Here is a 26,692-nt window from a genome sequence, read left to right on the forward strand (position 1 = left end):
TCTGTGCGTTGCCTCTATGTGTTGCCTCTGTGCGTTGCCTCTATGTGTTGCCTCTGTGCGTTGCCTCTATGCGTTGCCTCTGTGCGTTGCCTCTATGCGTTGCCTCTGTGCGTTGCCTCTATGCGTTGCCTCTGTGCGTTGCCTCTATGCGTTGCCTCTGTGCGTTGCCTCTATGCGTTGCCTCTGTGCGTTGCCTCTATGCGTTGCCTCTGTGCGTTGCCTCTATGCGTTGCCTCTGTGCGTTGCCTCTATGCGTTGCCTCTGTGCGTTGCCTCTGTGCGTTGCCTCTGTGCGTTGCCTCTATGCGTTGCCTCTGTGCGTTGCCTCTATGCGTTGCCTCTGTGCGTTGCCTCTATGCGTTGCCTCTATGTGTTGCCTCTGTGCGTTGCCTCTATGTGTTGCCTCTGTGCGTTGCCTCTATGTGTTGCCTCTGTGCGTTGCCTCTGTGCGTTGCCCCTGTGCGTTGCCCCTGTGTGTTGCCCCTGTGCGTTTCCTCTGTGCGTTGCTCCTGTGTGTTGCCTCTGTGCGTTGCCTCTATGTGTTGCCTCTGTGCGTTGCCCCTGTGCGTTGCCTCTCAGCACCTGCGTCCGATCGGACTTGAAGCTGTTGTTGCCACTTCCTCACGTTGTTCCCTCCCGTCTAGATCGTCGCTTTGTGTTGTACGAACTCTCAGATGTACGTCGCTTTGGACAAAAACGTCTGCTCAATGAAATTGTAGAAAACACGTGGACTTGTAGCTCATTGATCTAAACCCATGGCCACAAGGGTGAATATAGATAAAGCTGTAGTCAGAACACACAACTGGTACATCTGACAAGTCCAAACATGACGTCATCATGAAGAGATCATGTAAAGATGTAAAGCAGAATTCATTATATAGATGTATATACACAGTATAGTTGGTTACACCGTCTGGTGTTATGTTTCCTCGACACCTTCACAAAGTTGACAAGCAGCTTTCAACACAGCCGACTCTTCATCTGACTCATGTTTCACAGCTTAATGCCGCCACCTGCTGGTTCATACAGGATCCACATGTCTTCAGGTGAAGTTGTTTAGCCAACCGCCGTCACCGAGCTCAAGAAGGAACTTCGATTTTTAAGGATAGCTTTGGTAGTTTTCAACCTGGACCCTGTTTCTCCATGTGTTTGGATGTAAGTGACTGATGGGGATATGGTACTGAGGGAGAGAGCTGCAGACAGCTTCAGAGAGGGGATCCAGGTGTATTGTTCTACTACTATGTGTCTCTAATAGTCCACCCCATTTATATCAATGAGAGGAGACTGTTTGTAACTTGTTCAGGTATAAATCCTTGCTGGTCGGTGTCTCATGGTCTCCCGTGTGTCTCCGCTGTTCAGACTCAGACTCCAACACAAACTCCAGTGAAGCACCAAAACCTCTTGGTTGTATCTAGTGAAGCTGTTAAACAGTGTTGGCCGCGGTCGGAGGACGCGGGGGAGACCGTAGCTTTGGTCTCCAGGACCGGAGTCTCTGCTCCTCTGTCTTCACTCACACACCACGCTCCTTCTCTCTCTCTCCACCTCTCACGTGCATGCTGCTCACTCCACACTGCAGAAGAGTTAGTTTAGCTCTGAGAATATCTAGTGAATGTTCAGTGGACGTTTGTGCAGAAATAACTGCTGCAGCTCCTCCAGACCAACAGAGGTTTCCCGTGTCTTGTGAAGTGATGGGGCTCCGCAGAGAGAAACGTTATCGTCTCCGACCAAAACTCCGGCGTCTCCCCCGTTCCCTCCGGCCGCGGTCGGGAGGCTGAGGCAGGAAAAGCCAACACTAGGATCAGCATTGATTCATGGAGAGACCTCCGTCTGGTCAGCTAACATTACTGCCAAGCAGCTGAAATATAGAGTGATATTGTGCTTTTAGCTGACGTATGTCTCCTCACTGTGTTGAGCGATGCTCCTTCATGTCTATGTAGAGCGAGCACAAGCGCCAGCAACAGGACGCTGACTCTAGTTGACTTAACGGACACAGGTGAAGCTGTTAACAACACATTTAGGATTCGGACTAACAGTCCCTATAATGAAGTCACACTTGGAAGCAAATTGTTTCAACCTTTATTAAACATAGCTTGCAAGAGATAAATATTACAAAGTTATTTCCTCCAAAATTAGCTTATTTTTTCAATCAATGCATAATTGTCAATCAACTGGCAGTATTCAAACAGCATTATTTTCTTTTTACTTTTTTGAAGACCGTTAAATATCAAGTATGTGCAAAAGGTCAGGATTGATGTAAGCAAAAAAAAAAAAAAAAAAAAAGGACTTCAATTAGTTTCCGGTCAAATTTCATTAATCTGTTTCTGCTTCCCCCCAAAACAATGTTTATTTATTTCAACATCATCGTCAACATTATACAAAAAAGTCAACTGAAAATTGATAAAAACTGATTTTTGAAATTAAATGTTTCCCTGCATTAGCAACAACAACTAATAGAAGATAAAGCCGAGCGGTACAGAGGACCGTACATGTCGTCGTCTGCTGGCGTCGGCAGGAAAAGTGATCACTGATTCAGGGTCAGCTCTTCTCAGGTCAAGCAGCAGCAGCTGTGGCCATTTCATTAATACAAAAAAAACATTGTATAAGGTCGGACCAGGGTTCCACTGATGTAACAGGAATATTTAGTACTGAACTTCCGTATTAAATGGACTTTTTACTTCACAAATTCCAATAGTTGGGCCCTAACGGTGTGTAAACCTCGGTGAGACGCCGGTAACTCAGCATCATATCAACATGTTGTGGGTTTAAGCTTAAGCCATTTAAAGTTTGTTTTTGCATTTGGACGCTGTAAATGTTGGTTTCTTACTTCCCCCGGCTCGTATACAGTCATACAGATAACGCAGCTTTGCTTTAAGTGTTTGTCCAGGTTATGTTTTTAGATATCTGCGCTGCTCGCAGCACTTTAAAGATGACGGTTGCAACAGCGACAACACATCTCTCCAGAGTCGGTATGAGAGAGAGAGAGCTGGACATGGTTGAGACCACGTTGGAAACATTTTAAACGTCATCTTTCAACGCTGCGAGGAGCACACATGATTCAGCACCCGCACGTTCCAGTCCAGTAAATGTTAAGACTCAATAGAAAGGCTGCTTGAATACGTGGACGTGTTTAAGTGGACATAATTTGTATGAACGTGCAAAAAAACGGATATCGCACCGACACCGGATCGGTTACGCACCGATACCGACTCAAAGCTGGATCGAGGTTTACTAATTTGTTGCTGCATTAAAAGGTTTACACTTGAATTGAATTTCCTGTTAATTGTGAAGATTTATTATTTAAATAATAATAATAAATAATTTAGTAAATTTATATCTGTGTGTTTATTTGTTACAATTTGTTTTTCGAAAGTTAAGAAAGTTTAAGTCGAGTCTGATGTTGCCTTACACATAACAGAATGATCCCAGTCTCTTCCACACAGTGAGGCATACAGATTATTAATTAAACAGCCGATAACCAGAAGCCCAGGTATCGCTATCGGTGCATCCCTAAAAACAACTCCTTTAGTGAGAGGCCAATATCAGCTAACTGGTCCATCAGTCTGACCCTGGATCAGACCATTATAGTTCAGGAGGGTCACCTCGGTTCTGTCCGTGTAATCCCACATTCAAAGTGCTTTTATCTGGAGCGAGTTCACCCAACCGTTCTGTAAGAAAACAAAGCTTCAACGGCCAGCGAGAGGAAACTAAAGAAATGTTCAGACGTGTGACCTGAACCAATGAGCACCTTCCTGCTAACTCTATAAAACTCAGTCCTCCGACCGAAGTGAACGCGTCCAGGGAGACGGCTTCAAGAAGCAGAGAGGGGAGAAAGAAAGAAATCCCAAACATTTTGCACATTTGTTACACAATAATACACAGTGATCACAAAACGAAATGACAAGCTTCACAATATTCATGGCTTTTTGTTTGCTTTTCTACACAATATACAACCATTTAATTTCTTTTTTTCAGTACAAGGGAGGAGAAAAATGCTTATGTACAATAAGTCATTATTACTTCAAACCTAGCAAATATCGTGTCATTTATTTCCATAGTCAATAACATTTGTTTATTTTTTTTTTAAACTGCGATAGAAAGAAAAACAGAACTCGATTGAGACGTCAGAAAGAGAATGGACTTCTAATTGATTTTTTTTTTTAGAGATTTCAAGAAAGAATCTGTAGTCCGAATACAAAGTGTGTGGATGCATCTGCAAAAGAGCAAGAGAGACAGGAGCGCTTTGTTTTCTTCTTCTTAGACTTCAGCTTGGCAGCAAAAAGGAAGATGCATGACAGAAAACATCGCTGAAATCAAATCGTGAGTGGCAGTAAAAATTTATCCCAGACATTAAAAACTCATGAAAATATATCTGTACATCCAATTTCAACGGTTCCACCAAAGGGAACATTGTTTTCTTTTATAGAATTAACAAAAATGATGTTTTCAGTTTACATCTCTGAATCTAATCCTAGGTAGTTTCATAGTCTTGGTCTTCCATTTAACGTGGCTGTTTACTATCTGACGGGCAGGTCTGGATTCCATCAGAACCTAAAGAACACCACCAGCCGCTGTGCACATACGGACAGTGGGAGGGTAACGATGCAGAAGGTTGGTGACACATATTCACACACAACATGACAGTTAACAGGAGATGAGCAGACGCTGTGCAGTTACACCACTAATCTCTCAACCGCGTGGAGTTCCATCGAGGACGTCCGTTAGACAACCGACTGTTAGTTATTATTATAGTCACGGCTGTAAAGTATATATGACTGTGGTACTGTGTTGGGTAGGGATGCACCGATACCCGATACCAGTATCGGGTATCGGGTATCGGGTATCGGGTCCGATACTCTGCTCATGTACTCGTACTCGCAAAACGGCTCTGATACAACGGCACCGATACCACTTTACGGCAGTGTGATGTTAACCTCTCGTCACCATGTTTAGGGTCCTATCGCACGCGCACGCGCTCACGCTCCACCTCCCCCACGGTGCGGGCGAGACGGGCCGGTGTTGTGCTCGACCCCGTGGGGCCGGGATCCCACCTCAGCCGGCGCGCGCCGGACCTCACTTTCATTGCACCACGGGGTTTTGCTGTCACCCTCTGACTCGCGTGTGTTAGACTCCTTGGTCCGTGTTTCAAGACGGGTCGGGTGGGTTGCAGACATCGCCGCAGACCCCTGGCGCCTTTAACGTGGGCCGAGCCCCGCCCTGGGGGCACGACGCGGTTGGGACGCACTGAGGACAGTCCGCCCCGGTCGACCGTTGCACCGGGAGCAGGGGCCGAGCCCTTTGTCCACGGCCCCGGGAAGCACCTTCACCCCGAGCCTACCCAGTACCCAAATGTAAGTACTTGTACTCGGTCTGAAACAGACTGGTATCGGTGCATCTCTAGTGTTGGTTTGTTGGTTTGTCCTAATCGTCACGGCTTGAGAGGAGGAGCTCATGAGAGCTTCTTTCTGTGCTCCAACATGACGGCTTTCAGAAATACCCAATCTGAAACTAGTGCGGCAGCTAAACTGAAATATTCATAACAATTGTGCATTTTGCGATAAAAGCATGAAATTTGGCACAGATGCAGGTTTATATGTTATGAAAGATATAGATATCAGGGCGCAGCATATTTGGCCCCTGGGGGCCATGGCAGCCAATTTCCAAAATGGCTGCCAAATAGGTGCTTTATATTCCTAAATGTTGCAGGAAACTGATTTTATGAGTCTTGGTGATTTCCAAGATGTGTTCAAGCTGATCAGATCAGATGTCAGAAGATCACAGACATGTTTTTTAAAAGCTTTTAACCTTCAGGAAAACATGAAAACCAAATAAAGGGTCGCTTCAGGGTCAAACCTCCCCACCCCCCCAGCCTTCATGATAGAATGACAACCGATAATAGCTACAGAACGCCAAGACCTTCAGCTCTCCATCTTCTGACATCTGATCTTATCAGCTTGAACACACCTTGGAAATCATTAAGACTCATAAAATCAGTTTTCTGAAACATTTAGGAATATAAAGCGCATATTTGGCAGCCATTTTTCAAAATGGCCGCCATGGCCCCCCAGGGGCTAAATTTGCAGCGTCCCGATATCTATATCTCTTCATAACATATAAACCTACATCTGTGCAACAGCTCATGCTTTTAGCACGCGATTGTTGCTCAACCGGCTCCACTACATGAACTGAGACGACGGAGCGCTTCATGACGAGTTCACGCTAAAACGTTTAGGTTTTACCAGCCGGCCTGAAGAGACGACACAAACTGAAGGTCTAGACGGTGGACAGAAGAACCACAGAAGAACCACAGAAGAACCACAGCATCACGTTGAAGACAGAAGACGTCCATGAAGAGTAACACTGAGAACCATGAAAACAAGACGAGCTCTGTTAGCTAGCTGGTGGGGCTAATTCAAAACACACACACGCACACACACACACACGCACACGCACACACACACATGCACACACACACACACACACACACACACACACACACACACACACACACACACACGCACACATTCGTCCATATGAAGTGCTGTAGTTTATTTAATTGTTGAACGAGGAGCTAATAGCCATTAGCTGTTTTTAACTGGGTTTTAACCGCCACCTTGGTGCTTTTTAACGTAGGCCTACATGTTTTGTATCCGCCGTTCAGCAGAAAGAGCTTTACCAGGTCTGTTGAGCATGTTAGCAGGTTAGCATGCCAACATGTGCTCATTAACACTAAACACAAAGTAGAGCTGAAGCTGACGAGACGAGCTCTGCAGGTATTTGGTCCTAAACCTGTCTAGGACCTGACTACTAGCTGGTCTGCACCGCGTCGTACAGAAGGATTCAACGTTTAAAGAGTGTAATGTTCCAACCAGGTCCTCTGTTCCATTCACACACATTAACTGCACAGAAACTGAGAGATGCACATGGTTATAGAAACACATTAGCCGTTAGCCTAAGAACTGAAGGAATCCAACACGGCTGCCAGAGCGTGCGTCGGCCACCGGTAACCGCTAGCAACAGTGTCGGTCTCGTGTCGATGATGAACCTGTGCCGTGTTGTTTCACCACGCTACAAATCTGGATGTTCTGACGTTAGTTTGATCAAATCAGACACTAGATTCACAGATTCAGAGACTTCTTGGTGAGGTTTTTCTCCTCTTCGTGGATTATTTGAGTAATCAGACTGAAATGTGTCGGACGGTCACATCGGAGCGCTGCGTCTCAAACGGACTTCATCACAGCCTCGTGTTTCCATGAGTAATACTGCACACTGACTGAACACTGCTTGAAATGCCTGAGCTACTAAAACACTGGGAGGAAACTAGTGAAGGGATGGACTGATTGGATTTGGAGTGAACGGATTAGAGCTCTAAACCAGTTTCTCCTTTAAAAACAGGGTGACACATCCCAACGTATTGTGGGGGTAATGTTGAGGAAACTCTGGGACACATTACTGCCTCTAAATGAAATATTTACTGAGCAGTTCAATTAATGAAATGTGCAAAAATATACTTCATTTGAGGTTTCCTGTAGCCGTGATCAGGGAATAGAGCAGCGTCCACGCTGTGGCTGCACGCGACCAGCCCATATCCCAGAAGAAGAACCCAAACTCCTCTAAATCTGAGAACATGGTTCTCAGCAGGAAACCGATGGATCGCCTACTCCGGGTAGGGAATGAGTCCTTACCCCAAGTGAAGGAGTTCAAGTACCTCGGGGTCTTGTTCGCGAGTGAGGGGACGATGGAACGTGAGATTGGAGACGGAGAATTGGAGCAGCGGGGGTGGTATTGCATTCGTTTTACCGCACCGTTGTGATGAAAAGAGAGCTGAGCTCTCGATCTACCGGTCAATCTTCGTTCCTACTCTCACCTCTGGTCATGAGGGCTGATGGGTGAAGACCCAAAGAACTAGATCGCGGCTACGAGCGGCTGAAATGGGTTTCCTCAGGAGGGTGGCTGGCGTCTCCCTTAGAGATAGGGTGAGAAGCTCAGTCATCCGTGAGGGACTCGGAGTAGAGCCGCTACTCCTTTGCGTTGAAAGGAGCCAGCTGAGGTGATTTGGGCATCTGGTAAGGATGCCCGAACGCCTCCACCCGGGCGCCTCCCTAGGGAGGTGTTCCAGACACGACCAGCTGGGAGGAGGCCACGGGGAAGACCCAGGACTAGGTGGAGAGATTATATCTCCACACTGGCCTGGGAACGCCTCGGGATCCCCCAGTTAGAGCTGGTTAATGTGGCCCGGGAAAGGGAAGGTTGGGGTCCCCTGCTGGAGCTGTTGCCCCCCCGACCCGACCCCGGATAAGAGGCTGAAGATGAGCGAGAGAGAAAATCCAAACTGAAACATGCGTTTTTGACTGTCTTGTATTGCTGCAGCAGCATCTGGTGGTGTCCCACTCATTGAATGCCCTGCACTGAAAAGGAGAATAACTTTTAACTTAAACTAGGACCCGGTGCTTCTATACAGCCGGGGTCTAACAACGGGATTTAGAAGCCGACACTTGAGGTCCAACATCAACAGAGATCGACACTGGCAAAGTAAATTAGGATCAAACTAATTGGTCACACCTCGATGCAATCCAAGATACTCGGGACATGTCCCCTGACTCTCTGGTCGGCCGTCAGCCGGCGTCCAGACCTCAGCCGGCGTCCAGACCTCAGCCAGCGTCCAGACCTCAGCCAGCGTCCGGACCTCAGCTAGCGTCCGGACCTCAGCCGCTCTCAGTTGTAACATTCTTTTCCTCTTTTTTAAAAAAATGTTTTTTTCCAATTGGAAATATGCAAAGTGCTCCTCTGGAGTGAGGCAACTTGTGTGCAGAGCATGCACACAATGATTGATCCATGTCTCTCCCATAAAAGATATAATCCACATTCTTTTTTTTCTCCCTCTGAAGCTAGGTTATCTATACATAATCCATACAGATATTTCAATAGTTTCTGTTTTTAGCTATGATGATTATTATCGTCTCCGGGGGGGCTGATACCTCTCAGGTATGCCACCGTTTCATTAGGAGACGCCGCAAAACAAACAAACAAATAAACTAACAAATAAACTAACCAAAAAAAGTAGAAGGAAAGGTTGGTTGGGTGGGGGGGTTGGGGAGGAAGGGGGTCAACAATCAGAACCTAAAAACCCAAATAGAACAAGAAAAGGAACCCAGATTTCTCCGGGTTCTAGGTTACAGAATCTGGTGGTTTGGACGCAGAAAATGTGCTTCCACCTTTCAGATTTGAGTTCTTCTCAACTTTCTCAAAGAACATGTGATGCCAAGAGGAGCTGCTGGGTAAAAAGAGTTCAGTCTGTGCATACTGGATAACCAAAGGTATCTAGAGGGGGGGGGGGGGGGGGGGGGGGGGGGGGGGGGGGGGCAGGTAGTGAGATAGGAGGGAAAATCTTGCTTTTCTCAGAGTGGACACCATCACCCCCCGTGAATACCGGGTGAGTTTGTAGACGACGTCCTTCCGGCCTGTCAGATTCCCTCCTCGCTCGCTCCGAGTTTCTAGAGACCGACGGTGCGCTGAAGGTGCAGTCGAGTCCTGATTAGTACAACTACAGTTCAACAGTATCTGTAGCAGGAGAGGCTGACGTCTGAAATGAAGAATGGCCTTTTTGATGGGGAATGGTGGGAGCCGACTAAGTAAAGGAAAAGGTTTTTGATCACATAGGATTCTCTTTTGTACACATCTGCACCTTTTGTCAGTCATGTCCAGTTAGTGAACTCTGATGGCGGCGGGGGGGGGGCAAGGTCTCCTCAAAAATTGGTGATGCTGCCCCCGAAACCTCCAGGTTGAACGCGTCGGAGCTTCGGCTGCATATCGGTGTGAAAACAGCTCTTGAAACTGGCCCTTTGGACAAGATGATGGGTGCTCTGCTTTTCAATTTCATGGACCCCCCAACCCCGGTTTTTGTTCCTTTCAGTATTTTCCACTTTGTTACTCCAAGTTAGCGAGCTAACACTTTTTACAAAGCTTCAAAGTTGTTAAACTTTATGTTGCATAGCAACCAGAGTGCACCCTGTTGATCTTCTGTTACTAGCAATAGTCACAATCTAAGCTTTAGAATTGAGCGGAGAACAAAATCCTACATGATCGCGGCCTAACGCGGCCCTACGATGAGTCAGCGTCACTGCCCAAAGGAAAAGGAGAGACAGCAGAGAAACAAAAAACGGACCAAACACTTATAAAAGAAAAAAAAAGCATAATGAGTAATCGTAACTGAAGCAAAAATGGTAGTTGCAGGTATAATAGTGCTACCAACAGCGATAATAATGGGAATTATAATTGTTAAACAACGCTGACGAAGAAGATTTTTTACTATAATAAGAACATTTGAGATGCACTGACAGTTTAGTGTCGTTGTTGTCCGACTTGGTGGGTTTTCATGGGTTGGTTTAAGGTAGGCACACGGACAGGCACTGCATGCGATGGGGGTGTGGGAGGGGGGGGGGGATGTTGGTCGATCTGGGAGTGCTTCAGTATTGGGTAGGAAGGTAAGGATGGGGGGTGGCTTCAGAGGAGCAGGAAAGCTGAGCGGGGGCTCATTTCTGTCCGGTGATGGACTGCGATATGGATCGAGGTGGGATCATGTCCAACAGGTACTCTCTCTGCCGGTCTGCTAAGCTGGAGCTTTTATGGGCTCCAACTGCCGCTGGGTTCAGATAGGCAATATTTAACCCTACGGGAACAAGACAGACACATAGAGAGGACACTGTGAGCTCTACCAACACTTCACTTCAACTTCAGGCTTTAGAGCTTCCATCAAATCTCAATATTATTACTCAAACCCTCTCAAACCCTGAAGGGGTAGAACCCCATTGAGTTAGTGCTGATGTATTATTATTATTATTAGGGTTCAAACCCTGAAGGGGTAGAACCCCATTGAGTTAGTGCTGATGTATTATTATTATTATTAGGGTTCAAACCCTGAAGGGGTAGAACCCCATTGAGTTAGTGCTGATGTATTATTATTATTATTAGGGTTCAAACCCTGAAGGGGTAGAACCCCATTGAGTTAGTGCTGATGTATTATTATTATGAGGGTTCAAACCCTGAAGGGGTAGAACCCCATTGAGTTAGTGCTGATGTATTATTATTATTATTAGGGTTCAAACCCTGAAGGGGTAGAACCCCATTGAGTTAGTGCTGATGTATTATTATTATTATTAGGGTTCAAACCCTGAAGGGGTAGAACCCCATTGAGTTAGTGCTGATGTATTATTATTATGAGGGTTCAAACCCTGAAGGGGTAGAACCCCATTGAGTTAGTGCTGATGTATTATTATTATTATTAGGGTTCAAACCCTGAAGGGGTAGAACCCCATTGAGTTAGTACTGATGTATTATTATTATTAGGGTTCAAACCCTGAAGGGGTAGAACCCCATTGAGTTAGTACTGATGTAGTATTATTATTATTAGGGTTCAAACCCTGAAGGGGTAGAACCCCATTGAGTTAGTGCTGATGTATTATTATTATTATTAGGGTTCAAACCCTGAAGGGGTAGAACCCCATTGAGTTAGTGCTGATGTATTATTATTCAGGTTCAAACCCTGATGGGGTAGAACCCCATTGAGTTAGTGCTGATGTATTATTATTATTATTAGGGTTCAAACCCTGAAGGGGTAGAACCCCATTGAGTTAGTACTGATGTAGTATTATTATTATTAGGGTTCAAACCCTGAAGGGGTAGAACCCCATTGAGTTAGTGCTGATGTATTATTATTATTATTAGGGTTCAAACCCTGAAGGCGTAGAACCCCATTGAGTTAGTACTGATGTAGTATTATTATTATTAGGGTTCAAACCCTGAAGGGGTAGAACCCCATTGAGTTAGTGCTGATGTAGTATTATTATTATTAGGGTTCAAACCCTGAAGGGGTAGAACCCCATTGAGTTAGTACTGATGTATTATTATTATTAGGGTTCAAACCCTGAAGGGGTAGAACCCCATTGAGTTAGTACTGATGTAGTATTATTATTATTAGGGTTCAAACCCTGAAGAGGTAGAACCCCATTGAGTTAGTACTGATGTATTATTATTATTAGGGTTCAAACCCTGAAGGGGTAGAACCCCATTGAGTTAGTACTGATGTATTATTATTATTAGGGTTCAAACCCTGAAGGGGTAGAACCCCATTGAGTTAGTACTGATGTAGTATTATTATTATTAGGGTTCAAACCCTGAAGGGGTAGAACCCCATTGAGTTAGTGCTGATGTATTATTATTATTATTAGGGTTCAAACCCTGAAGGGGTAGAACCCCATTGAGTTAGTACTGATGTAGTATTATTATTATTAGGGTTCAAACCCTGAAGGGGTAGAACCCCATTGAGTTAGTACTGATGTAGTATTATTATTATTAGGGTTCAAACCCTGAAGGGGTAGAACCCCATTGAGTTAGTGCTGATGTATTATTATTAGGGTTCAAACCCTGAAGGGGTAGAACCCCATTGAGTTAGTACTGATGTATTATTATTATTATTAGGGTTCAAACCCTGAAGGGGTAGAACCCCATTGAGTTAGTGCTGATGTATTATTATTATTAGGGTTCAAACCCTGAAGGGGTAGAACCCCATTGAGTTAGTGCTGATGTATTATTATTATTATTAAGGTTCAAACCCTGAAGGGGTAGAACCCCATTGAGTTAGTGCTGATGTATTATTATTATTATTAAGGTTCAAACCCTGAAGGGGTAGAACCCCATTGAGTTAGTGCTGATGTATTATTATTATTATTAAGGTTCAAACCCTGAAGGGGTAGAACCCCATTGAGTTAGTGCTGATGTATTATTATTATTATTAAGGTTCAAACCCTGAAGGGGTAGAACCCCATTGAGTTAGTGCTCATAATTCATCAACATTATTTCTTGTCTAATTGCTCAATAATATAATTAACGGCCAACAAACAAACACTTTGAAAGGACCCCCCCCCCACAACACCATGAGTTTGCGTGACTTGATATTTGACACACACATCTCCAACTCAACCGGCTCTATAAAAAGCCTCCTGGACCATAACAGTCCGCCATGATAGATTTTTTTGCTAATTTGCACGATCTGATAAACAGTAATAATATGAATATGAATAATATCTACTTTTTGGATAACCTGTCTGTTGCAGGTTAAAGTAGCTCTCTGCAACTTGGCGTCTACTTGGCCAAAGATCATCTGTGAGGGAACAAAAGAGCCATTTTAGGCAAAGAAAAAAAAAATCTGTCTGGAGCCGCAAAACATTTGATCAATGTGATGAAGGTAACACAGTTTATAGTTTAAGTATATAGTATATCAGTCTAATGCAGTGAGGGCCAAAGAGACAATGTACTACGGAGTATTAGGACCACATTGAGGGAAAACACATCTGAGATTTACACAATAAAGTCATAACTTTACAAGACTAAAGTCATAACTTTACGAGAAAAAGAAAATAACACGTAAAATTACTACTTTATAATAACATGACTTTATTCTCGTAATATTACGACTTTATTTTCTAAATCTCAGATTTATTTTTCTCCTCAATGTGACCCTAATACTCCGTCGTACCGTCGTACCATAGACCTACAACAATGATAAATAAAAATGAAAATGTAAACAAAGAAACAGTTATTAATTTCCATTTCTAAAAGTCCACAAGGAGCCACTGGAGAGGAGCTGAAGAGACGCAGGTTGATGACCCCTGACTTAAGATGATCAACTTTATAGTTTTGAAACAGGACTTTTGGTATTTGGATCAACTAGCTCATGAAAAATACATCAAATGAAACATTTATCAGATTGCGTCTCTATAGTCTCTATAGCTGTGTTATTACAATGTGTCAGATGCATATTTAATCAACACGTAGGTAAAGATAAGTGTCTGATTGATTGTTATCGGGCACCAAAAACACTCGCTTGCGACACAAACACAGAGTAGACGGAGTACAGTCGGTACCTGGGATGTTGTAGATCTGGCGACGGCTGTCGTGCTGCAGTCTGTTGCTGCTACTGCTGCTGCTGCCTCCACCGCTGCCACAGTGCTTGGCACTAGTCATCCCCATGAGGCTGCTGGCCACCGACAGCTGGGAGGCCTGGGCGAAGTTGGACAGGACGCCTCGCGCCGAGTTGGACAGACCTCGCTGCAGGGAGGCCTGAGGCTGGGGAGCCTGAGGACAGTACAGACACCCCATTTAACTTCACCGTCACTGCCACACACGGTGCACACATTACACAGCGGTGGCTGGCAGATGCAATGCATTACTGGATTTACTCAATTATCAAGAACACATACGGGACATTGGCTTGTTACAGCTTCAGACTTGCTGAATTACAGTTCTCTGTTTCTACTATTAATCCTTCTAAAACATTCCTGCGATTAAATGTGGGGCTCTGGTAACTTGACATTTAATAGACAACTCAATAATTCATTCAATGAACATTCCCTAATTCAAAGTGAATATAATTCTTAATGGTAGCCCTACTTTAAAAAACACGAGACACTTCTTCCTGATCTTGAAGATCATTCCAAACCTACAGGCAGACAAACTTACTAATACTATAACACAAGTGAAGACACACTCGAGGCAGCCTGTCGGGGGGGCGTGCTGCAGCGTACCTGGCGGAGTGCATGATGTCGGATCATGGAGTCGGTCTTGGAGGCGTTGGGTCCGGTCGGGGCCGAGCTGGGAGAGAGGGCCGCCTGCTGCTGCAGCCTCTGTTCGATCTCCTGACATGGAGGCACATTGAGGAACGCACATGGATTAGTACATTCACATTCATCCACTATTCTACTCCTTGAGAGGCAATAGTTATTTGAAAGCAACAGTTTTTGGCAGGATAACAGAAATGCTGTGATTTGGGATCAAAAACTTTTGACATTTGGAGATTTCTGCAAGAATTGCATTTTTCGGCGATTGAATGGCGAGAACTTCTGTTCTGGAAACTACTCAGAAACCCCCTTATTGTCAATCTAGCTAGGAAAGCCATCCATCCTCTGAATGCTCTAGGTCTCTAGTCTGATCCTACAGCCTCTAGAAGACCGATTACAGCCCGACACGGCCATCCTAGGGGATCGGGAACGATATATGAGTGTTGTGTGTGAAAATCGATCGTTTTATCTCTTTGTAGTGTGTTGCAGTACACGACAACCGACGCCTCACGATGTCCCGACAGTAAGTCTAGCATGTTTGATTTTTTTTTTGCTTTCCACGATGTGTTCTGTCACGGCCGTGAATCTGACCGGCTGAGCTCAGACGCACACAGTAATGCACTGACGCACTGTAAACAGAAGGCTACTTATTATGCAGAGCAACTGCTGCCGGACCTCGCGGTAGGATATTCAATCTAGGTTGTGTCGGAGTAAAAAACACCACCGGCGTTGCGTCTTTGAGCATGGAGCATCCCGTTGCGCGAACGCTTTCTCTTCTCCCTGTGAATTATATTTGTATTGTTTTTCCCCGGAGCCTTGTGGGCCCCTTTACATGGTCGGATCCCGGGGGGGACTTGAGCCCCGGTAAGCCCGTGTATATTAGGAGAGTGCCAGGAGAGTGTGTGTTGTCGGAACAGGGGACCGACGTGTAGTTCGTCATGTGACGCGGCCGAGTCAAAACAAGAATTTATGACTCTCAATTGTCTGATCTGACATAGTGACCATCGTAACCGTCAAACACATCCTGCAGTCTGATCCTGGCGTTAGAGGCCAAATGTCTTATTTCCCTGTGATGTCGGTTATGGCGGTGAAGTTGGGATGATATTCAGTATGTTGTGATAGAACTTTATGTAGATATAAAGATAAGAGGGCCGTGGTTCTGACCTGCTCCTGCTGCAGGGCCTTCACAAAGGCGTTCTTCAGCCTGTTGGTGTGCTCCGCCTTCAGAGCTTTCTTCTGATTGGAGGTCATGCACTGCTCACAGAGAATCCGCCCGCTCTTCTCCTGCTTCCAGTGGGGGGTGAAGTCGGTTCTGCATTGGGCACAGAAGAAAGGCTCCATGCGTCCCAGCGTCCCTCTGAGTTTACCTACGGAGAAGCATTGTAGTGCCAACGTTAATCCCTCTGTTTGGTCTCACAGGTTTCAGGACTATAAGAGAACGATGTGAATGTCAGCTGCTTACCCTGACTGTCGAGCACACTCTGCACCACCTCCTCCAGGCCCACCATGTAGATGAACTCGCTGTTGGCGGCGGAGGGCAGGAAGTGGAGGAGCGGTGCGGGGGGTTTGGGCGGAGGGATCTCCAGCAGGGTTTTCTCCAGCTGCTTCCTCAGGGCCAGCTTGGCCGCCGCCTGGCTGCTGGCCTGGTCGGCCATGGAGCTTACGCCTCCGCCGGCCGAGCTGGACATGGTGGACGGGCTGACGGCCGAAGCGCCGCCCATGCCGCCCGCCACCCCGCCGGCCCCCGCCGCCGCCGCCGCCTGCATGTGGGCCAGGTTCATGTACATGGCACTGGAGCCTGATCGCTGGGAGGCTGCCACCTGCTGGCTGGCCTGCAGGGAGACACACATTCCCTCTGGCTTAGCAGAGTAAAGTCACATTTAGTACGTGTTAGTGTTCGTATATAGCCGGCTCGCTGTACCTGCTGGTAGCTGACGGGGTTGGCCATGCTGCTGGAGCCGGAACGAGACATCCCGGGCTTGGACATCCTCTGTCCCTGCAGCTGGGCAGGGTTGGGGGCTATCACTCGCTGGGACATCAGCATGGGGGGCAGGTTTGCATTGGCTGATGACCTGATGACTGTGTGACCCTACAGACAGGAAACAAAGAGGAGATTTAGGAAAGGAAAACGGATCAAAGAACATTTCATTCACTTTGTTTAAAGATAGGGGGGACGATGTTGGAACGCTGGCATAATCTGATAGTGATAACCTCTTTAACAATATAATAATGCAATGTATTTTGTATAACCTTCATGAAGGAAGGATTTAACAGGGCTGTTGTATTAGTTTGACCTAACCCAGGGGTCAGCAACCTTTAATATCTAAAGAGACATTTTAGGCAAAAAGAAATCTGTCTGGAGAATCAAAACATGTGATCATTGTGATGAAGGTAACACAGTTTATAGTCTAAGTATATAGTATATCAGTCTAATGCAGTGAGGGCCAAAGAGACAATGTACTACGGAGTATTAGGACCACATTGAGGAAAACACATCTGAGATTTACACAATAAAGTCAGAATATTACGAGATTAAAAGAAAATAACACGTAAAATGACTACTATATATATATATATATATATATATATACATACAAATATTATGACTTTATTCTCTAAATCTCAGATGTATTTTTTTCCTCAATGTGGTCCTAACACTCTGTTGTAGGTCTATGGTACTACCGTCGTACCATAGACCTACAACAATGATACATAAAAATGAAAATGTAAACAAAGAACAGTTATTCATTTCCATTTCTAAACTCCACAGGGAGCCACTGGAGAGGAGCTGAAGAGACGCAGGCTGTGTAAATGTATTTAATAAATGAGGCACTAATTTTACCACAAATCAGGTTTAGTGAGCGTCCGTACTGAAGGTGGACTTCTCCCTTCACGTCCACAGATACAGTGTTATAGTGTTTAGACAGATGTTATACACCGTGTGGGCAGCAGAGGGCAGCAGCTGCTCGCTGAGGAAACTAACAACAACCCAGACAGAATATCACCGTCCACACAAAACAAGCTGATAAGACAATCCAGCACACACACACACACACACACACACACACACACACACACACAGAGAGCCATCCATAACCACAGAAATCTGCTGAATATTTAATACCATCTCAATATGTAATGGAGGAGCAGAGCTACAGTACGTCATGCAAGAACAAAGGCTTCCAGCAGGAGGCCGTCTCATGATCAGAGCGGGACCTTCTACCATTCTTAATGCCAATTCAGCCAACACACACTCACAGAGCCAACGCAAATCTCTCTCAGAGCTGAAGCCGGGATGGTGAGACCGTTGGAGAACCCGAGGCTGGAGGTAGAGAACATTCACCTCTGGGAAAGGTGTTAGGATTCCTTGTAGTTAAGACCACTTAAAGGTGCTGAATTCGGTTTCCAGAGCATTAATATATCATCAACAACTATATAAAGATATAGAGGAGTAATGTCTACCTGAGCAGAGAACGAAGTCGCTCTCCCTCCGTGTGTGTGTTGTAATCAGAACGACCCTCATGACGTACTGACATACTGTGATTCCAGGTTCTGGCAAATAATATATCGGCGAAGAAACTGAGAGAAAATGTCGGTAACAGTTTAGCCTTCTGCTAACTGTACGGCGCCGCAGCGGTGAGCAGAAAGCTATTAGCTAACTATTAGCAGCATTTTATCTCCATCTCTGAAACACTTGGCTGATACTGTACCACTCCTCTTGAGAAGTCCGTCTTGCTTTTTGGGGGTTTTGCTTTGCAGTGAAGGCAGCTGTTGCCGATGCTGGAATAGAAACTTTTCCTGCAGAATATTCTGCCACTGAATCACGCTGTCACTGAGAGACGTGCACGCACATCTGCATCTACACCCTCTCTCTCTGAATGTCCTGTGATTGGTCAAAGTCTCCCGTCACGGGCTAGATGTTCTAAAGCCTGAAAACAGAGCCATGAGGAGGAGCAGAAGTCTAGTTTTCTCTCAGAACACTTGAATTACAATATGATGAAAGGTTATTATGGGATGTCTGCCCAGTGATGCCAAAAAATATACTGCCTACTGCAGCTTTAAGTCCAAGACAAGACTAAGCAGTCAAATTTAAGTTAAACAGTCAAAAGACCAACAAAAATAAATACGGATGTACCGATACCAGTATCGGGTATCGGGTCCGATTCTGTGCTCATGTACTCGTACTCGCAAAACGGCTCCGATACAACGGCACCGACACCACTTTCCGACAGCGTGACGTTAACCTCTCGTCACCATCTTTCAGGTCCTCACGCTCCACCTCACTTTCATTGCTCCACGGGGTTTTGCTGTCACCCTCTGACTCGCGCGTGCGTCAGACTCCTTGGTCCGTGTTTCAAGACGGGTCGGATGGGTTGCTGACATCACCGCAGACCCCTGGCGCCTTTTACGTGGGCCGAGCCCCGCCCTGGGGGCACGACGCGGTTGGGGCGCACTGAGGACAGTCTGCCCCGGTCGACAGTCGCATTTTCTCAGACTTGACGCCGCTCCTCCAGAGACGCTGAAGACGTTCTATCATACAGCTGCTTCTCTGACTCAGCTGCGTTAAACTGACCTGTCGGAGGACAGACGGCGGACTGACCCTTTAAACTGAGAGTGAGCGATGTTTCCCCCACCTGATTCACGCAGGACTAATGCTGTTATTGAAGTCCTGATATCTCTGGACTCTCTACTCTACTCACATGTGTAAGATAACACAGAAACACACACAGACCTGTGCAGTGCGTAGGTTCTGGGGCTCCGGGTTGTGCAGGCCCGGCCTCACGGGCAGCTTCCCCAGGCCGGCAGAGCTGTGGATGGGAGGAGGCTGCTGGGAGGACGCAGCGTTCTGAACCACCGGGACCTGTAAGCAGCCGTCGACACGCCGTTAACAGAGCACACATACAATACTAGCGTGTGTATTTGTGACCCGGCTGTTTCAGGCAGTGTCCAGTGGTGGAAACGTGCGGGACCGGCAGTGGCAGCACTGACCTTCTGCACCACGTTCTCCTTCTGCATCTGACTCTGTCGGAGCTTCTTCAGCAGCACCAGGCGAGCCTCCTCCAGACGGAGCTCCTCTCTCAGAGCTTTGATCATCTGCTGCCTCTCCTCTCCCGTCTTCCCCTGGAACACACAGACACAATATCACAGAGACACATGAGATCAGATGACTTATTACACACCTTTGAGCTAAACAGCCTTAAAATACACCTTTAAATAACGGAATAATGTCTCGTTTTGTTTCTCCTAACAGACCGGATTTCTGTTAGTGAGTCCCTACCATTCGTTTTCATTCCTACTGTATTCATAGTTTATGAATTCCCATGTGATGTGCCACACACAGTATATCCCTGTGCATGCTCTAGAGCATGGGGGTCAAACATACGGCCTGAGGGCCAGGACCGGCCCACTGGATGACTTTGCAAAGTGTAAAGATTGCAGAGAAGTATGAGAATTTCATTTTTCAAGCCTCACTTTTGAGATACTTTTGTCACATTTTTGACATTTTAAGGGAATTATGAACAAAATTAAGTTTAAAAAAAAGTCAACATTTTGACATAGTGAGCCAAAGTTACGAGACATTGAGTCAGAATAATGACCTTTCACATCAAAATATGATATACTCAGTAAGAATTATCATAGAAAGTCATAATTATGAGAACTTAAACTTAAGAGATACAAGTCAAAGTTATGAATCTTTAATGTCAAAACTATTGAAAAGTCATAAATGTGACAAAATGTCTCAATTTTGAGATTTTTCATTGATTGTGGACGTTTTCAGGATGTACTTGTACTTCTTTACACTAACAGGAAGGGAAACCATGCAGGTGTTGTTATTTATAGGTTACTATGTAATGGTTTTACTGGTTATCTCCTCTGACAAACAGCTGTTACGAGACATTCAGTGTATTCCTTAAAGGTTGAACCTTGAACATGTCCAGGTTGGCGTGGTGCAGGCGCTCCTCAGGGCGAGGTGTTGTTCTGGGACTGGACGCCTCGTTGTCTGACAGGATGATGACATCTGGAGACGGAGTTCGTCTGTCGTGGTCTGCATCGCTATATGGCAAAAGAAGAAACAAAATGTCCCGTCAACTTTTGTAAGATCTGAATTCTTTATCAGTTTCTCCAAACTTGATTGAGACATGAAGCTTTGAGGCCGACTTGGGAGTCCGTTTGTGGAGCAGCGTAGCCTCTACAGGAGCTGCGTAGCCTCTACAGGAGCAGCGTAGCCTCTACAGGAGCAGCGTAGCCTCTACAGGAGCAGCGTAGCCTCTACAGGAGCTGCGTAGCCTCTACAGGAGCTGCGTAGCCTCTACAGGAGCTGCGTAGCCTCTACAGGAGCAGCGTAGCCTCTACAGGAGCTGCGTAGCCTCTACAGGAGCTGCGTAGCCTCTACAGGAGCAGCGTAGCCTCTACAGGAGCTGCGTAGCCTCTACAGGAGCAGCGTAGCCTCTATAGGAGCAGCTAGCAGCTGCTGGTCACTTTAACCATTTTGAACCTTTGTTGATATGTCAGTTTAGTTGAATCCCACCGGTCATTGCAAACTGATGCTGTGCAAAGTCTGACCACTTCATATGATTTCAGGAAGTGTCCTGCTTGTTGTACTGACGGCAGTAACAGCTGCTGCAGCCGTCAGCCTGCACATACTTTGTTCTGTTGGTCACACCGCTGTTCTATAAATCTGATCTGGTCTTTTGAGCACATGTAAACTCTCCGTATGGATCCTCCTCACAGGCCTCAGAGGTCTGGGTGAATGTTAGTGAAATGATGCACCTCATATCTGGAATATTTCCATCTGGTGGAATGGTGCAAGTCTTTCACTTAGTGGAAACATCGCATAGGAGTGCACCAATACAGATACCAGTATCTGGTATCAAGTCCGATACCGAGTTCATGTACTCGCAAAGCTACTCCGATGCAACCGCACCCGATACCGCCGATCAACGTGATGTTAACGGATACGATTAGAGCCTCGCATGCAGGGCTGCTGGGGGTTAAAGAGCCGGCCAGCTGCGACGATAACCCGACGCACAAACGGGCAACCGAGTCCCCGCTTCAACCCGTCCAGGAGAGTTGGCCACGATGTTGCATACATTGTCGTGGACACATCAGTTTGTTGAGCTGCGTGGTTGTGTGTGTGTGTGTGTGCCTGGCATACTATGTCAGTGTGTCCGCCAGTGTATTGCAATTTTACAATATTGCAATAAATGACACAATAAAAGTATGCAGTGGTGAATACTTTCTGGAGCCACTGTATCTGATCCTGTCAGACAGTGTGGAATAACAGGGTTTCTGCAGTGTATTGAAAGCCCAGCGGCCCACCGGGTCTAGATCGACTCCCTGCCGGGCCTAAGCATCCAGGAGTTATGTATTTTTATGGAATAACTCGGTGCCTAGGCTGTGTGCTTAACGTTAGCGAGTGTCAGTGTGTGCGGTCGAGAGAGAAGGGAGGCGCACGGTGCACGGTGTGTTCGTTTACTAGAAAGCTTATGTGTCTTTTGGGGTGACGAGACGAGATAGTCCGTAACGTTAGCGAGTGTGCGGTCGAGAGAGAGTGAGAGCGAGAGAGAGAGAGAGAGAGCGAGAGCGAGAGCGAGAGCGAGAGCGAGAGCGAGAGAGAGAGAGAGAGAGAGAGAGCGAGAGCGAGAGCGAGAGCGAGAGCGAGAGCGAGAGCGAGAGAGAGAGAGAGAGAGAGCGAGAGCGAGAGAGAGAGAGCGCACGTGTGAGTATGAAGTTAACCGTAACGTTGTAGCGGTGAACGTAGCGGTGCCGTGTGTGTACAGTTAAGGCTGTCGGTGATTAATGCTACAGCTCTTAAAGTGAAATTAGCCACAACGATGGTTCAGACTCGCTTCTGGTGGACCAGCTATTTTTTTTTTTTGTATTGACAAGCCGTCCCTCTGAGTTTTGCTGTAGAAAATGACCAACAAAGCATGAGTCTGTCTCTTTAAGGGCGTTGGTTTGCTCTGGTCTGAATCAGGGACCAGACTGTTACCATGTTGCCTCCAGTTTGGTTCGTGTTCACACAGTAGCATTTACAAGCGGAACTAAATCTTGGTGCGCAAAGAAACTGCTCTCCGATTGGTCCGAATGTCCATGCTGGAAAACTCCCTGAAGTAAACAAAGAAGAGCAGACTTCCAGAACGCAACGATGGAGGGACGACTACGCCGCTTCATCTCGGCCCTGGGCATCTTTTTTACCTCGTAGCAATTTTTCACTCAGGGAAACAATACAGTTTGAAAATGAGGCGCCGCTGCGACCGGAAAACAATGTATTGATGCGCTGGAGTCGCCGAAGGAGCATATCAAGATGTACGGAGGACGGAAGAGGAGGAGGCGTGCAGTAACCCTCCTAAACTGTGACATGCTCATCGGAGATCCATCAGGTCTGCCCGTGGTCTTCAACACAGCCTGACGTTACACCTGTTTAGTACTGATGTGAATAGCGAGGGCAAACGTAGGCTCTTTAGTAGTAATGTTGTCTGGTGTTGACTTGCACAACGCAGCTCGCTACCAGAGCTGGTTTAATCCAAGAAAGCAACAATGCTTTCTCCAGTTGGGCCGATCGGATCGAGGAACGAACGGAGCGTACCGAAGCGTACCACGGTTCATTCACCAACTGCTACAGCCAAGGCCGATAGAAAGGAGGCTGGGTCACGCGTCACATCACCGGGGGTAGAACACATGCGCAGTAAAATCTGGCCTGCACTCGCCGAAATTGAGCCAATCGCAACGCACGACCGCAGCTTCAGTTACACTGCGCATGTGTTATACCCCGTACCCCAAGACCCATGTCCGCCCGTGACCCAGCCTCCGTTCCATAGGCCTCGGTCACAGCTAGAGGGTCGCAGGTTCAAACCTGGCTCGGGGTCCTTCTGTGTGGAGTTTGCATGTTCTCCCTATGTTAGCGTGGCTTTACTCCGGGTTCTCCGGCTTCCTCCCACAGGGTCAGGTTAGGCTCCTCCCACAGGGTCAGGTTAGGCTCCTCCCACAGGGTTAGGTTAGGTTCATTGTAGGTGTGAATGTGAACGTGAATGATTGTCTGTCTCTGTGTGTCAGCCTGTGATAGTCTGGTGACCTGTCTGGTGAACCCAATGTCAGCTGGGATGGGATGGGATGGGACCCTGAATAGGATAAGTGGTTACAGATGATGGATGGATGATGGATGATAGTGAGCAACTAGCTTGGTGGAACAGCTGGGGTGAACATAATTCAGGGCTGTGTAGCTCGTGTTAGCTTGTGTTAGCTCGTGTTAGCTCAAGCAACTACAGTGCAGAGCTATAAACAGTCATTAGCCACATATATTACTGACTTAGCATTTGATTATTATTAATGCTAATTAGTTGTTGATGGGTTTGAGGCTACATAGACCTCCCACTCTGGACTGGAGTGTTTGACATACAGTATGTTCCCCGATCAGAAAGCCAGCGGGTCACGGTAACTAACGGTAACTCATCACTGAGCAGGTGAATCCTGAGAGGAGGAACCGGCAGACTGGATACTGAGTTCTAACTGATCTGTGTATTAGGAGCTGCAGTTTGTAGCAGCATGGTGTTGTGTGATTATGGGATCACACACATATCTGACCTGAGCAGGGCACAAACATAAATACCAAACTGCTGTCAGGACGCTTCGCTGGTCGTAGCAGAGCCACAGAAACAGAGCCGGTGTGTTGTAGGACACCTTCTAGCAGCAGGGTGAACGTACTCTCTCTCTCTCTTACACACAACCCAGGTTGACATGTGACAGCAGGAAACAATCAAATGAATGATCGGTGTTGTTCCTGCTGGTCTGCTGACATGATGAGACACTTGAGTAGAACCGAGCCACCAGAACTGTTATCAGTAATACTTTAACTCCTACGTGGAGTCAAAAGGTTTCCTCTCCGTACAGACCGCGGTTTCAGAAGGAACACCGGTCCGCTGTGTAAATACTTTAGTCTCACCATCTTCTCCCAGCGCTCATATCCACAGGCTCATCCATCATGTTCTCCTTCCCGTTCTTACTGGGTCCGATATGGCTGCCGTGGCCTCCCAGCCTCAGACTCCCGTTCATCTTCTCCTCGTAAGCGCCGCCCATTAGGCTCTGGTGGTGGAGGGCGCTGGCTCCGGGCCCCTTCCCGTCTCCCAGGGGCCCCGCGACCTCCAGGGCCGCCAGGTCAGCTAGGTCCTTGCGTTTGAGTAGCGCCAGCATCTTGAGGCGCTCCATGGCCTCGTGGCCTTCCATCTTCAGGCGCTTGGCCAGCGCTTCCTCTCGCTCGCTGGGTGACTCCAGGCCTCGCTTCAGCAGGTTGAGCCTCAGCGCCTCCTCAGACATCCGCTCCATCCTGGAGGAGACGGGAGAGGACAGAAGGGTTAGCGGAGACACATCAAACACCAACTATCAGACTATCAGGATGTGAACCTGCTGCTGGTGTTGGGGCTGCTGCAGTAAGGCAACGGGATCAGTGGGATCCATGACGTTGACACATCTTTAGAGTCAACGTTTTAGACCAGCGCACGTTTCTTTCTTTTAATCTTTTGTCCTTTAGCTGCTAAGAACATCCATAAAGCCATAAAGTCGTCTGCATGCTACCTTAGAGTTGGTGGCTCCCTCTGTTTGGTACAGCGTGGGATTAATCAGTGGTGGACAGTAACTAAGTGTTTTTACTCAAGTTTTGTACTTAAGTACAATTTTGATGTTACTTTCTACTCCTCTACTTTTCAGAGGGAAATATTGAACTTTTTATTTCACACGTGTTTATAATGAGTTTATGAAATATAATGCATTGTTATACAGTAAATTAAACCACCAAACAGTATACATCTTTTGTTTAATAAATGTATCTCTACTGCAGTCAGCTACAGCTTTTAACTGCATCTTCCATGTTACTGCATCAATAATAATAATCTATTATAATAAATAAAAATGTAACAAATAAAGAGCCCATTTGGCTGCATAGTGAATACTTTTATACTTTAAGTACATTACATACTTTTAGATTTGTAATGCAGGACATTAACTCGTAACAAAGTGGTTTTAAATGTAGTCGTGCTTGTTGATGTTGTCGTTGTCACACGTGTTCACAAAACAGCCCGTTTCCACACCTCTTTATTATTTCCTCCAAGTAGATAAGTCACTGTTAAGTTTATTCATGCAAACATCCAACAGATGGAGGTGCAACAACAACTTTGGTCCGTGTTGCAAACACACGCAACTCATACAGTAAAGTTCCTATTAAGGAACGCCAGTGTATGATGATGACTCCCCGCCGGGCCAACGCGTCGGAGAATTGTATATTTTTAAGATGTTTTTTAAACTAAAATGTGTTCTGCAAGTAGCCAACTCCTTTAAGGAATAACTCGTATATGACATTATATGCAGGAGTTATATATCGTATATATCGGAGACGTATATCGATATAAAATCGATTGTATGGATACTGAGGATTTGCACCTTGTATTTAAGGACGACAAGCAGAGTTTCAGACGCTATCAGTCCACTCGACGAGGGCGGCTTCACCCACAGAGGCCAGACACACCGCCATCAAACAGTAAAGATCAAAGTAACTCTAACGCTCTACATGTATTGAGCGTCATCTCTTCTAGTAAAACATCCGGTGTGATCGGTAACACCGGTTGTCATCACAAGTTTATTAACCGGTGGGAAAGTTTCCTCACCGTGTCTGCACAAGTGTAAGATGTTCTGCACGGACTCGGGAAGCTTCTCGCTGCATCATTATACGCAGAGTAACGCAGAGTAACGCAGGATAACAGCACGACAGGCTGTAAATGATCACAACCTGAATCCTGTGATGGAAACTGACGTTACTGCGTGACTTTAACGACAGATCCCAGCTCCCAGCTGGCGGTACCGCGAGGTGGTCGGCTTCTTATTAACACGGTGTGTTTCAGTGTAACGTATCGGCGGATGCCTCTCTCATTCAGCAGTCTTGTTATGTCTGTATAACGTTACACTACGTCGTCTCTCATCCCCTCATCTACCACTTTGTTTTTTCTCCACACACGGATCTCTCTGCTCTCAGAAGAAGGAGGCGGGGTCACGCGTCATCAACGCATCATCAGTTACACTGCGCATGTCTTA

General features: G+C 46.4%; 1 protein-coding gene across 2 annotated transcripts in view; it reads right to left on the reverse strand.

Moving 5' to 3' along the window:
* Positions 1 to 10,340: 10,340 nt before the first annotated feature.
* gatad2b (GATA zinc finger domain containing 2B) overlaps positions 10,341 to 26,692 on the reverse strand; it is a 42,701-nt gene continuing 26,349 nt past the window's right edge. Inside the window, exons 2-12 of one of the 2 annotated variants that reach the window (XM_037794628.1) lie at positions 24,555 to 24,935; positions 20,536 to 20,665; positions 19,601 to 19,732; positions 19,344 to 19,472; positions 16,533 to 16,700; positions 16,074 to 16,443; positions 15,776 to 15,978; positions 14,579 to 14,689; positions 13,919 to 14,129; positions 13,084 to 13,155; positions 10,341 to 10,665 (exon numbers count right to left, since the gene is read on the reverse strand). In XM_037794628.1, coding sequence (XP_037650556.1) covers positions 10,529 to 10,665; positions 13,084 to 13,155; positions 13,919 to 14,129; positions 14,579 to 14,689; positions 15,776 to 15,978; positions 16,074 to 16,443; positions 16,533 to 16,700; positions 19,344 to 19,472; positions 19,601 to 19,732; positions 20,536 to 20,665; positions 24,555 to 24,934 — 2,043 coding nt within the window. In that variant the 5' untranslated portion in view covers position 24,935 and the 3' untranslated portion in view covers positions 10,341 to 10,528. The remainder of the gene's footprint in view (positions 10,666 to 13,083; positions 13,156 to 13,918; positions 14,130 to 14,578; positions 14,690 to 15,775; positions 15,979 to 16,073; positions 16,444 to 16,532; positions 16,701 to 19,343; positions 19,473 to 19,600; positions 19,733 to 20,535; positions 20,666 to 24,554; positions 24,936 to 26,692) is intronic. The other variant, XM_037794629.1, reaches the window with a different exon arrangement.

Source organism: Sebastes umbrosus, chromosome 15 (assembly GCF_015220745.1).
Source record: "Sebastes umbrosus isolate fSebUmb1 chromosome 15, fSebUmb1.pri, whole genome shotgun sequence".
Classification (NCBI taxonomy): Eukaryota; Metazoa; Chordata; class Actinopteri; order Perciformes; family Sebastidae; genus Sebastes; species Sebastes umbrosus.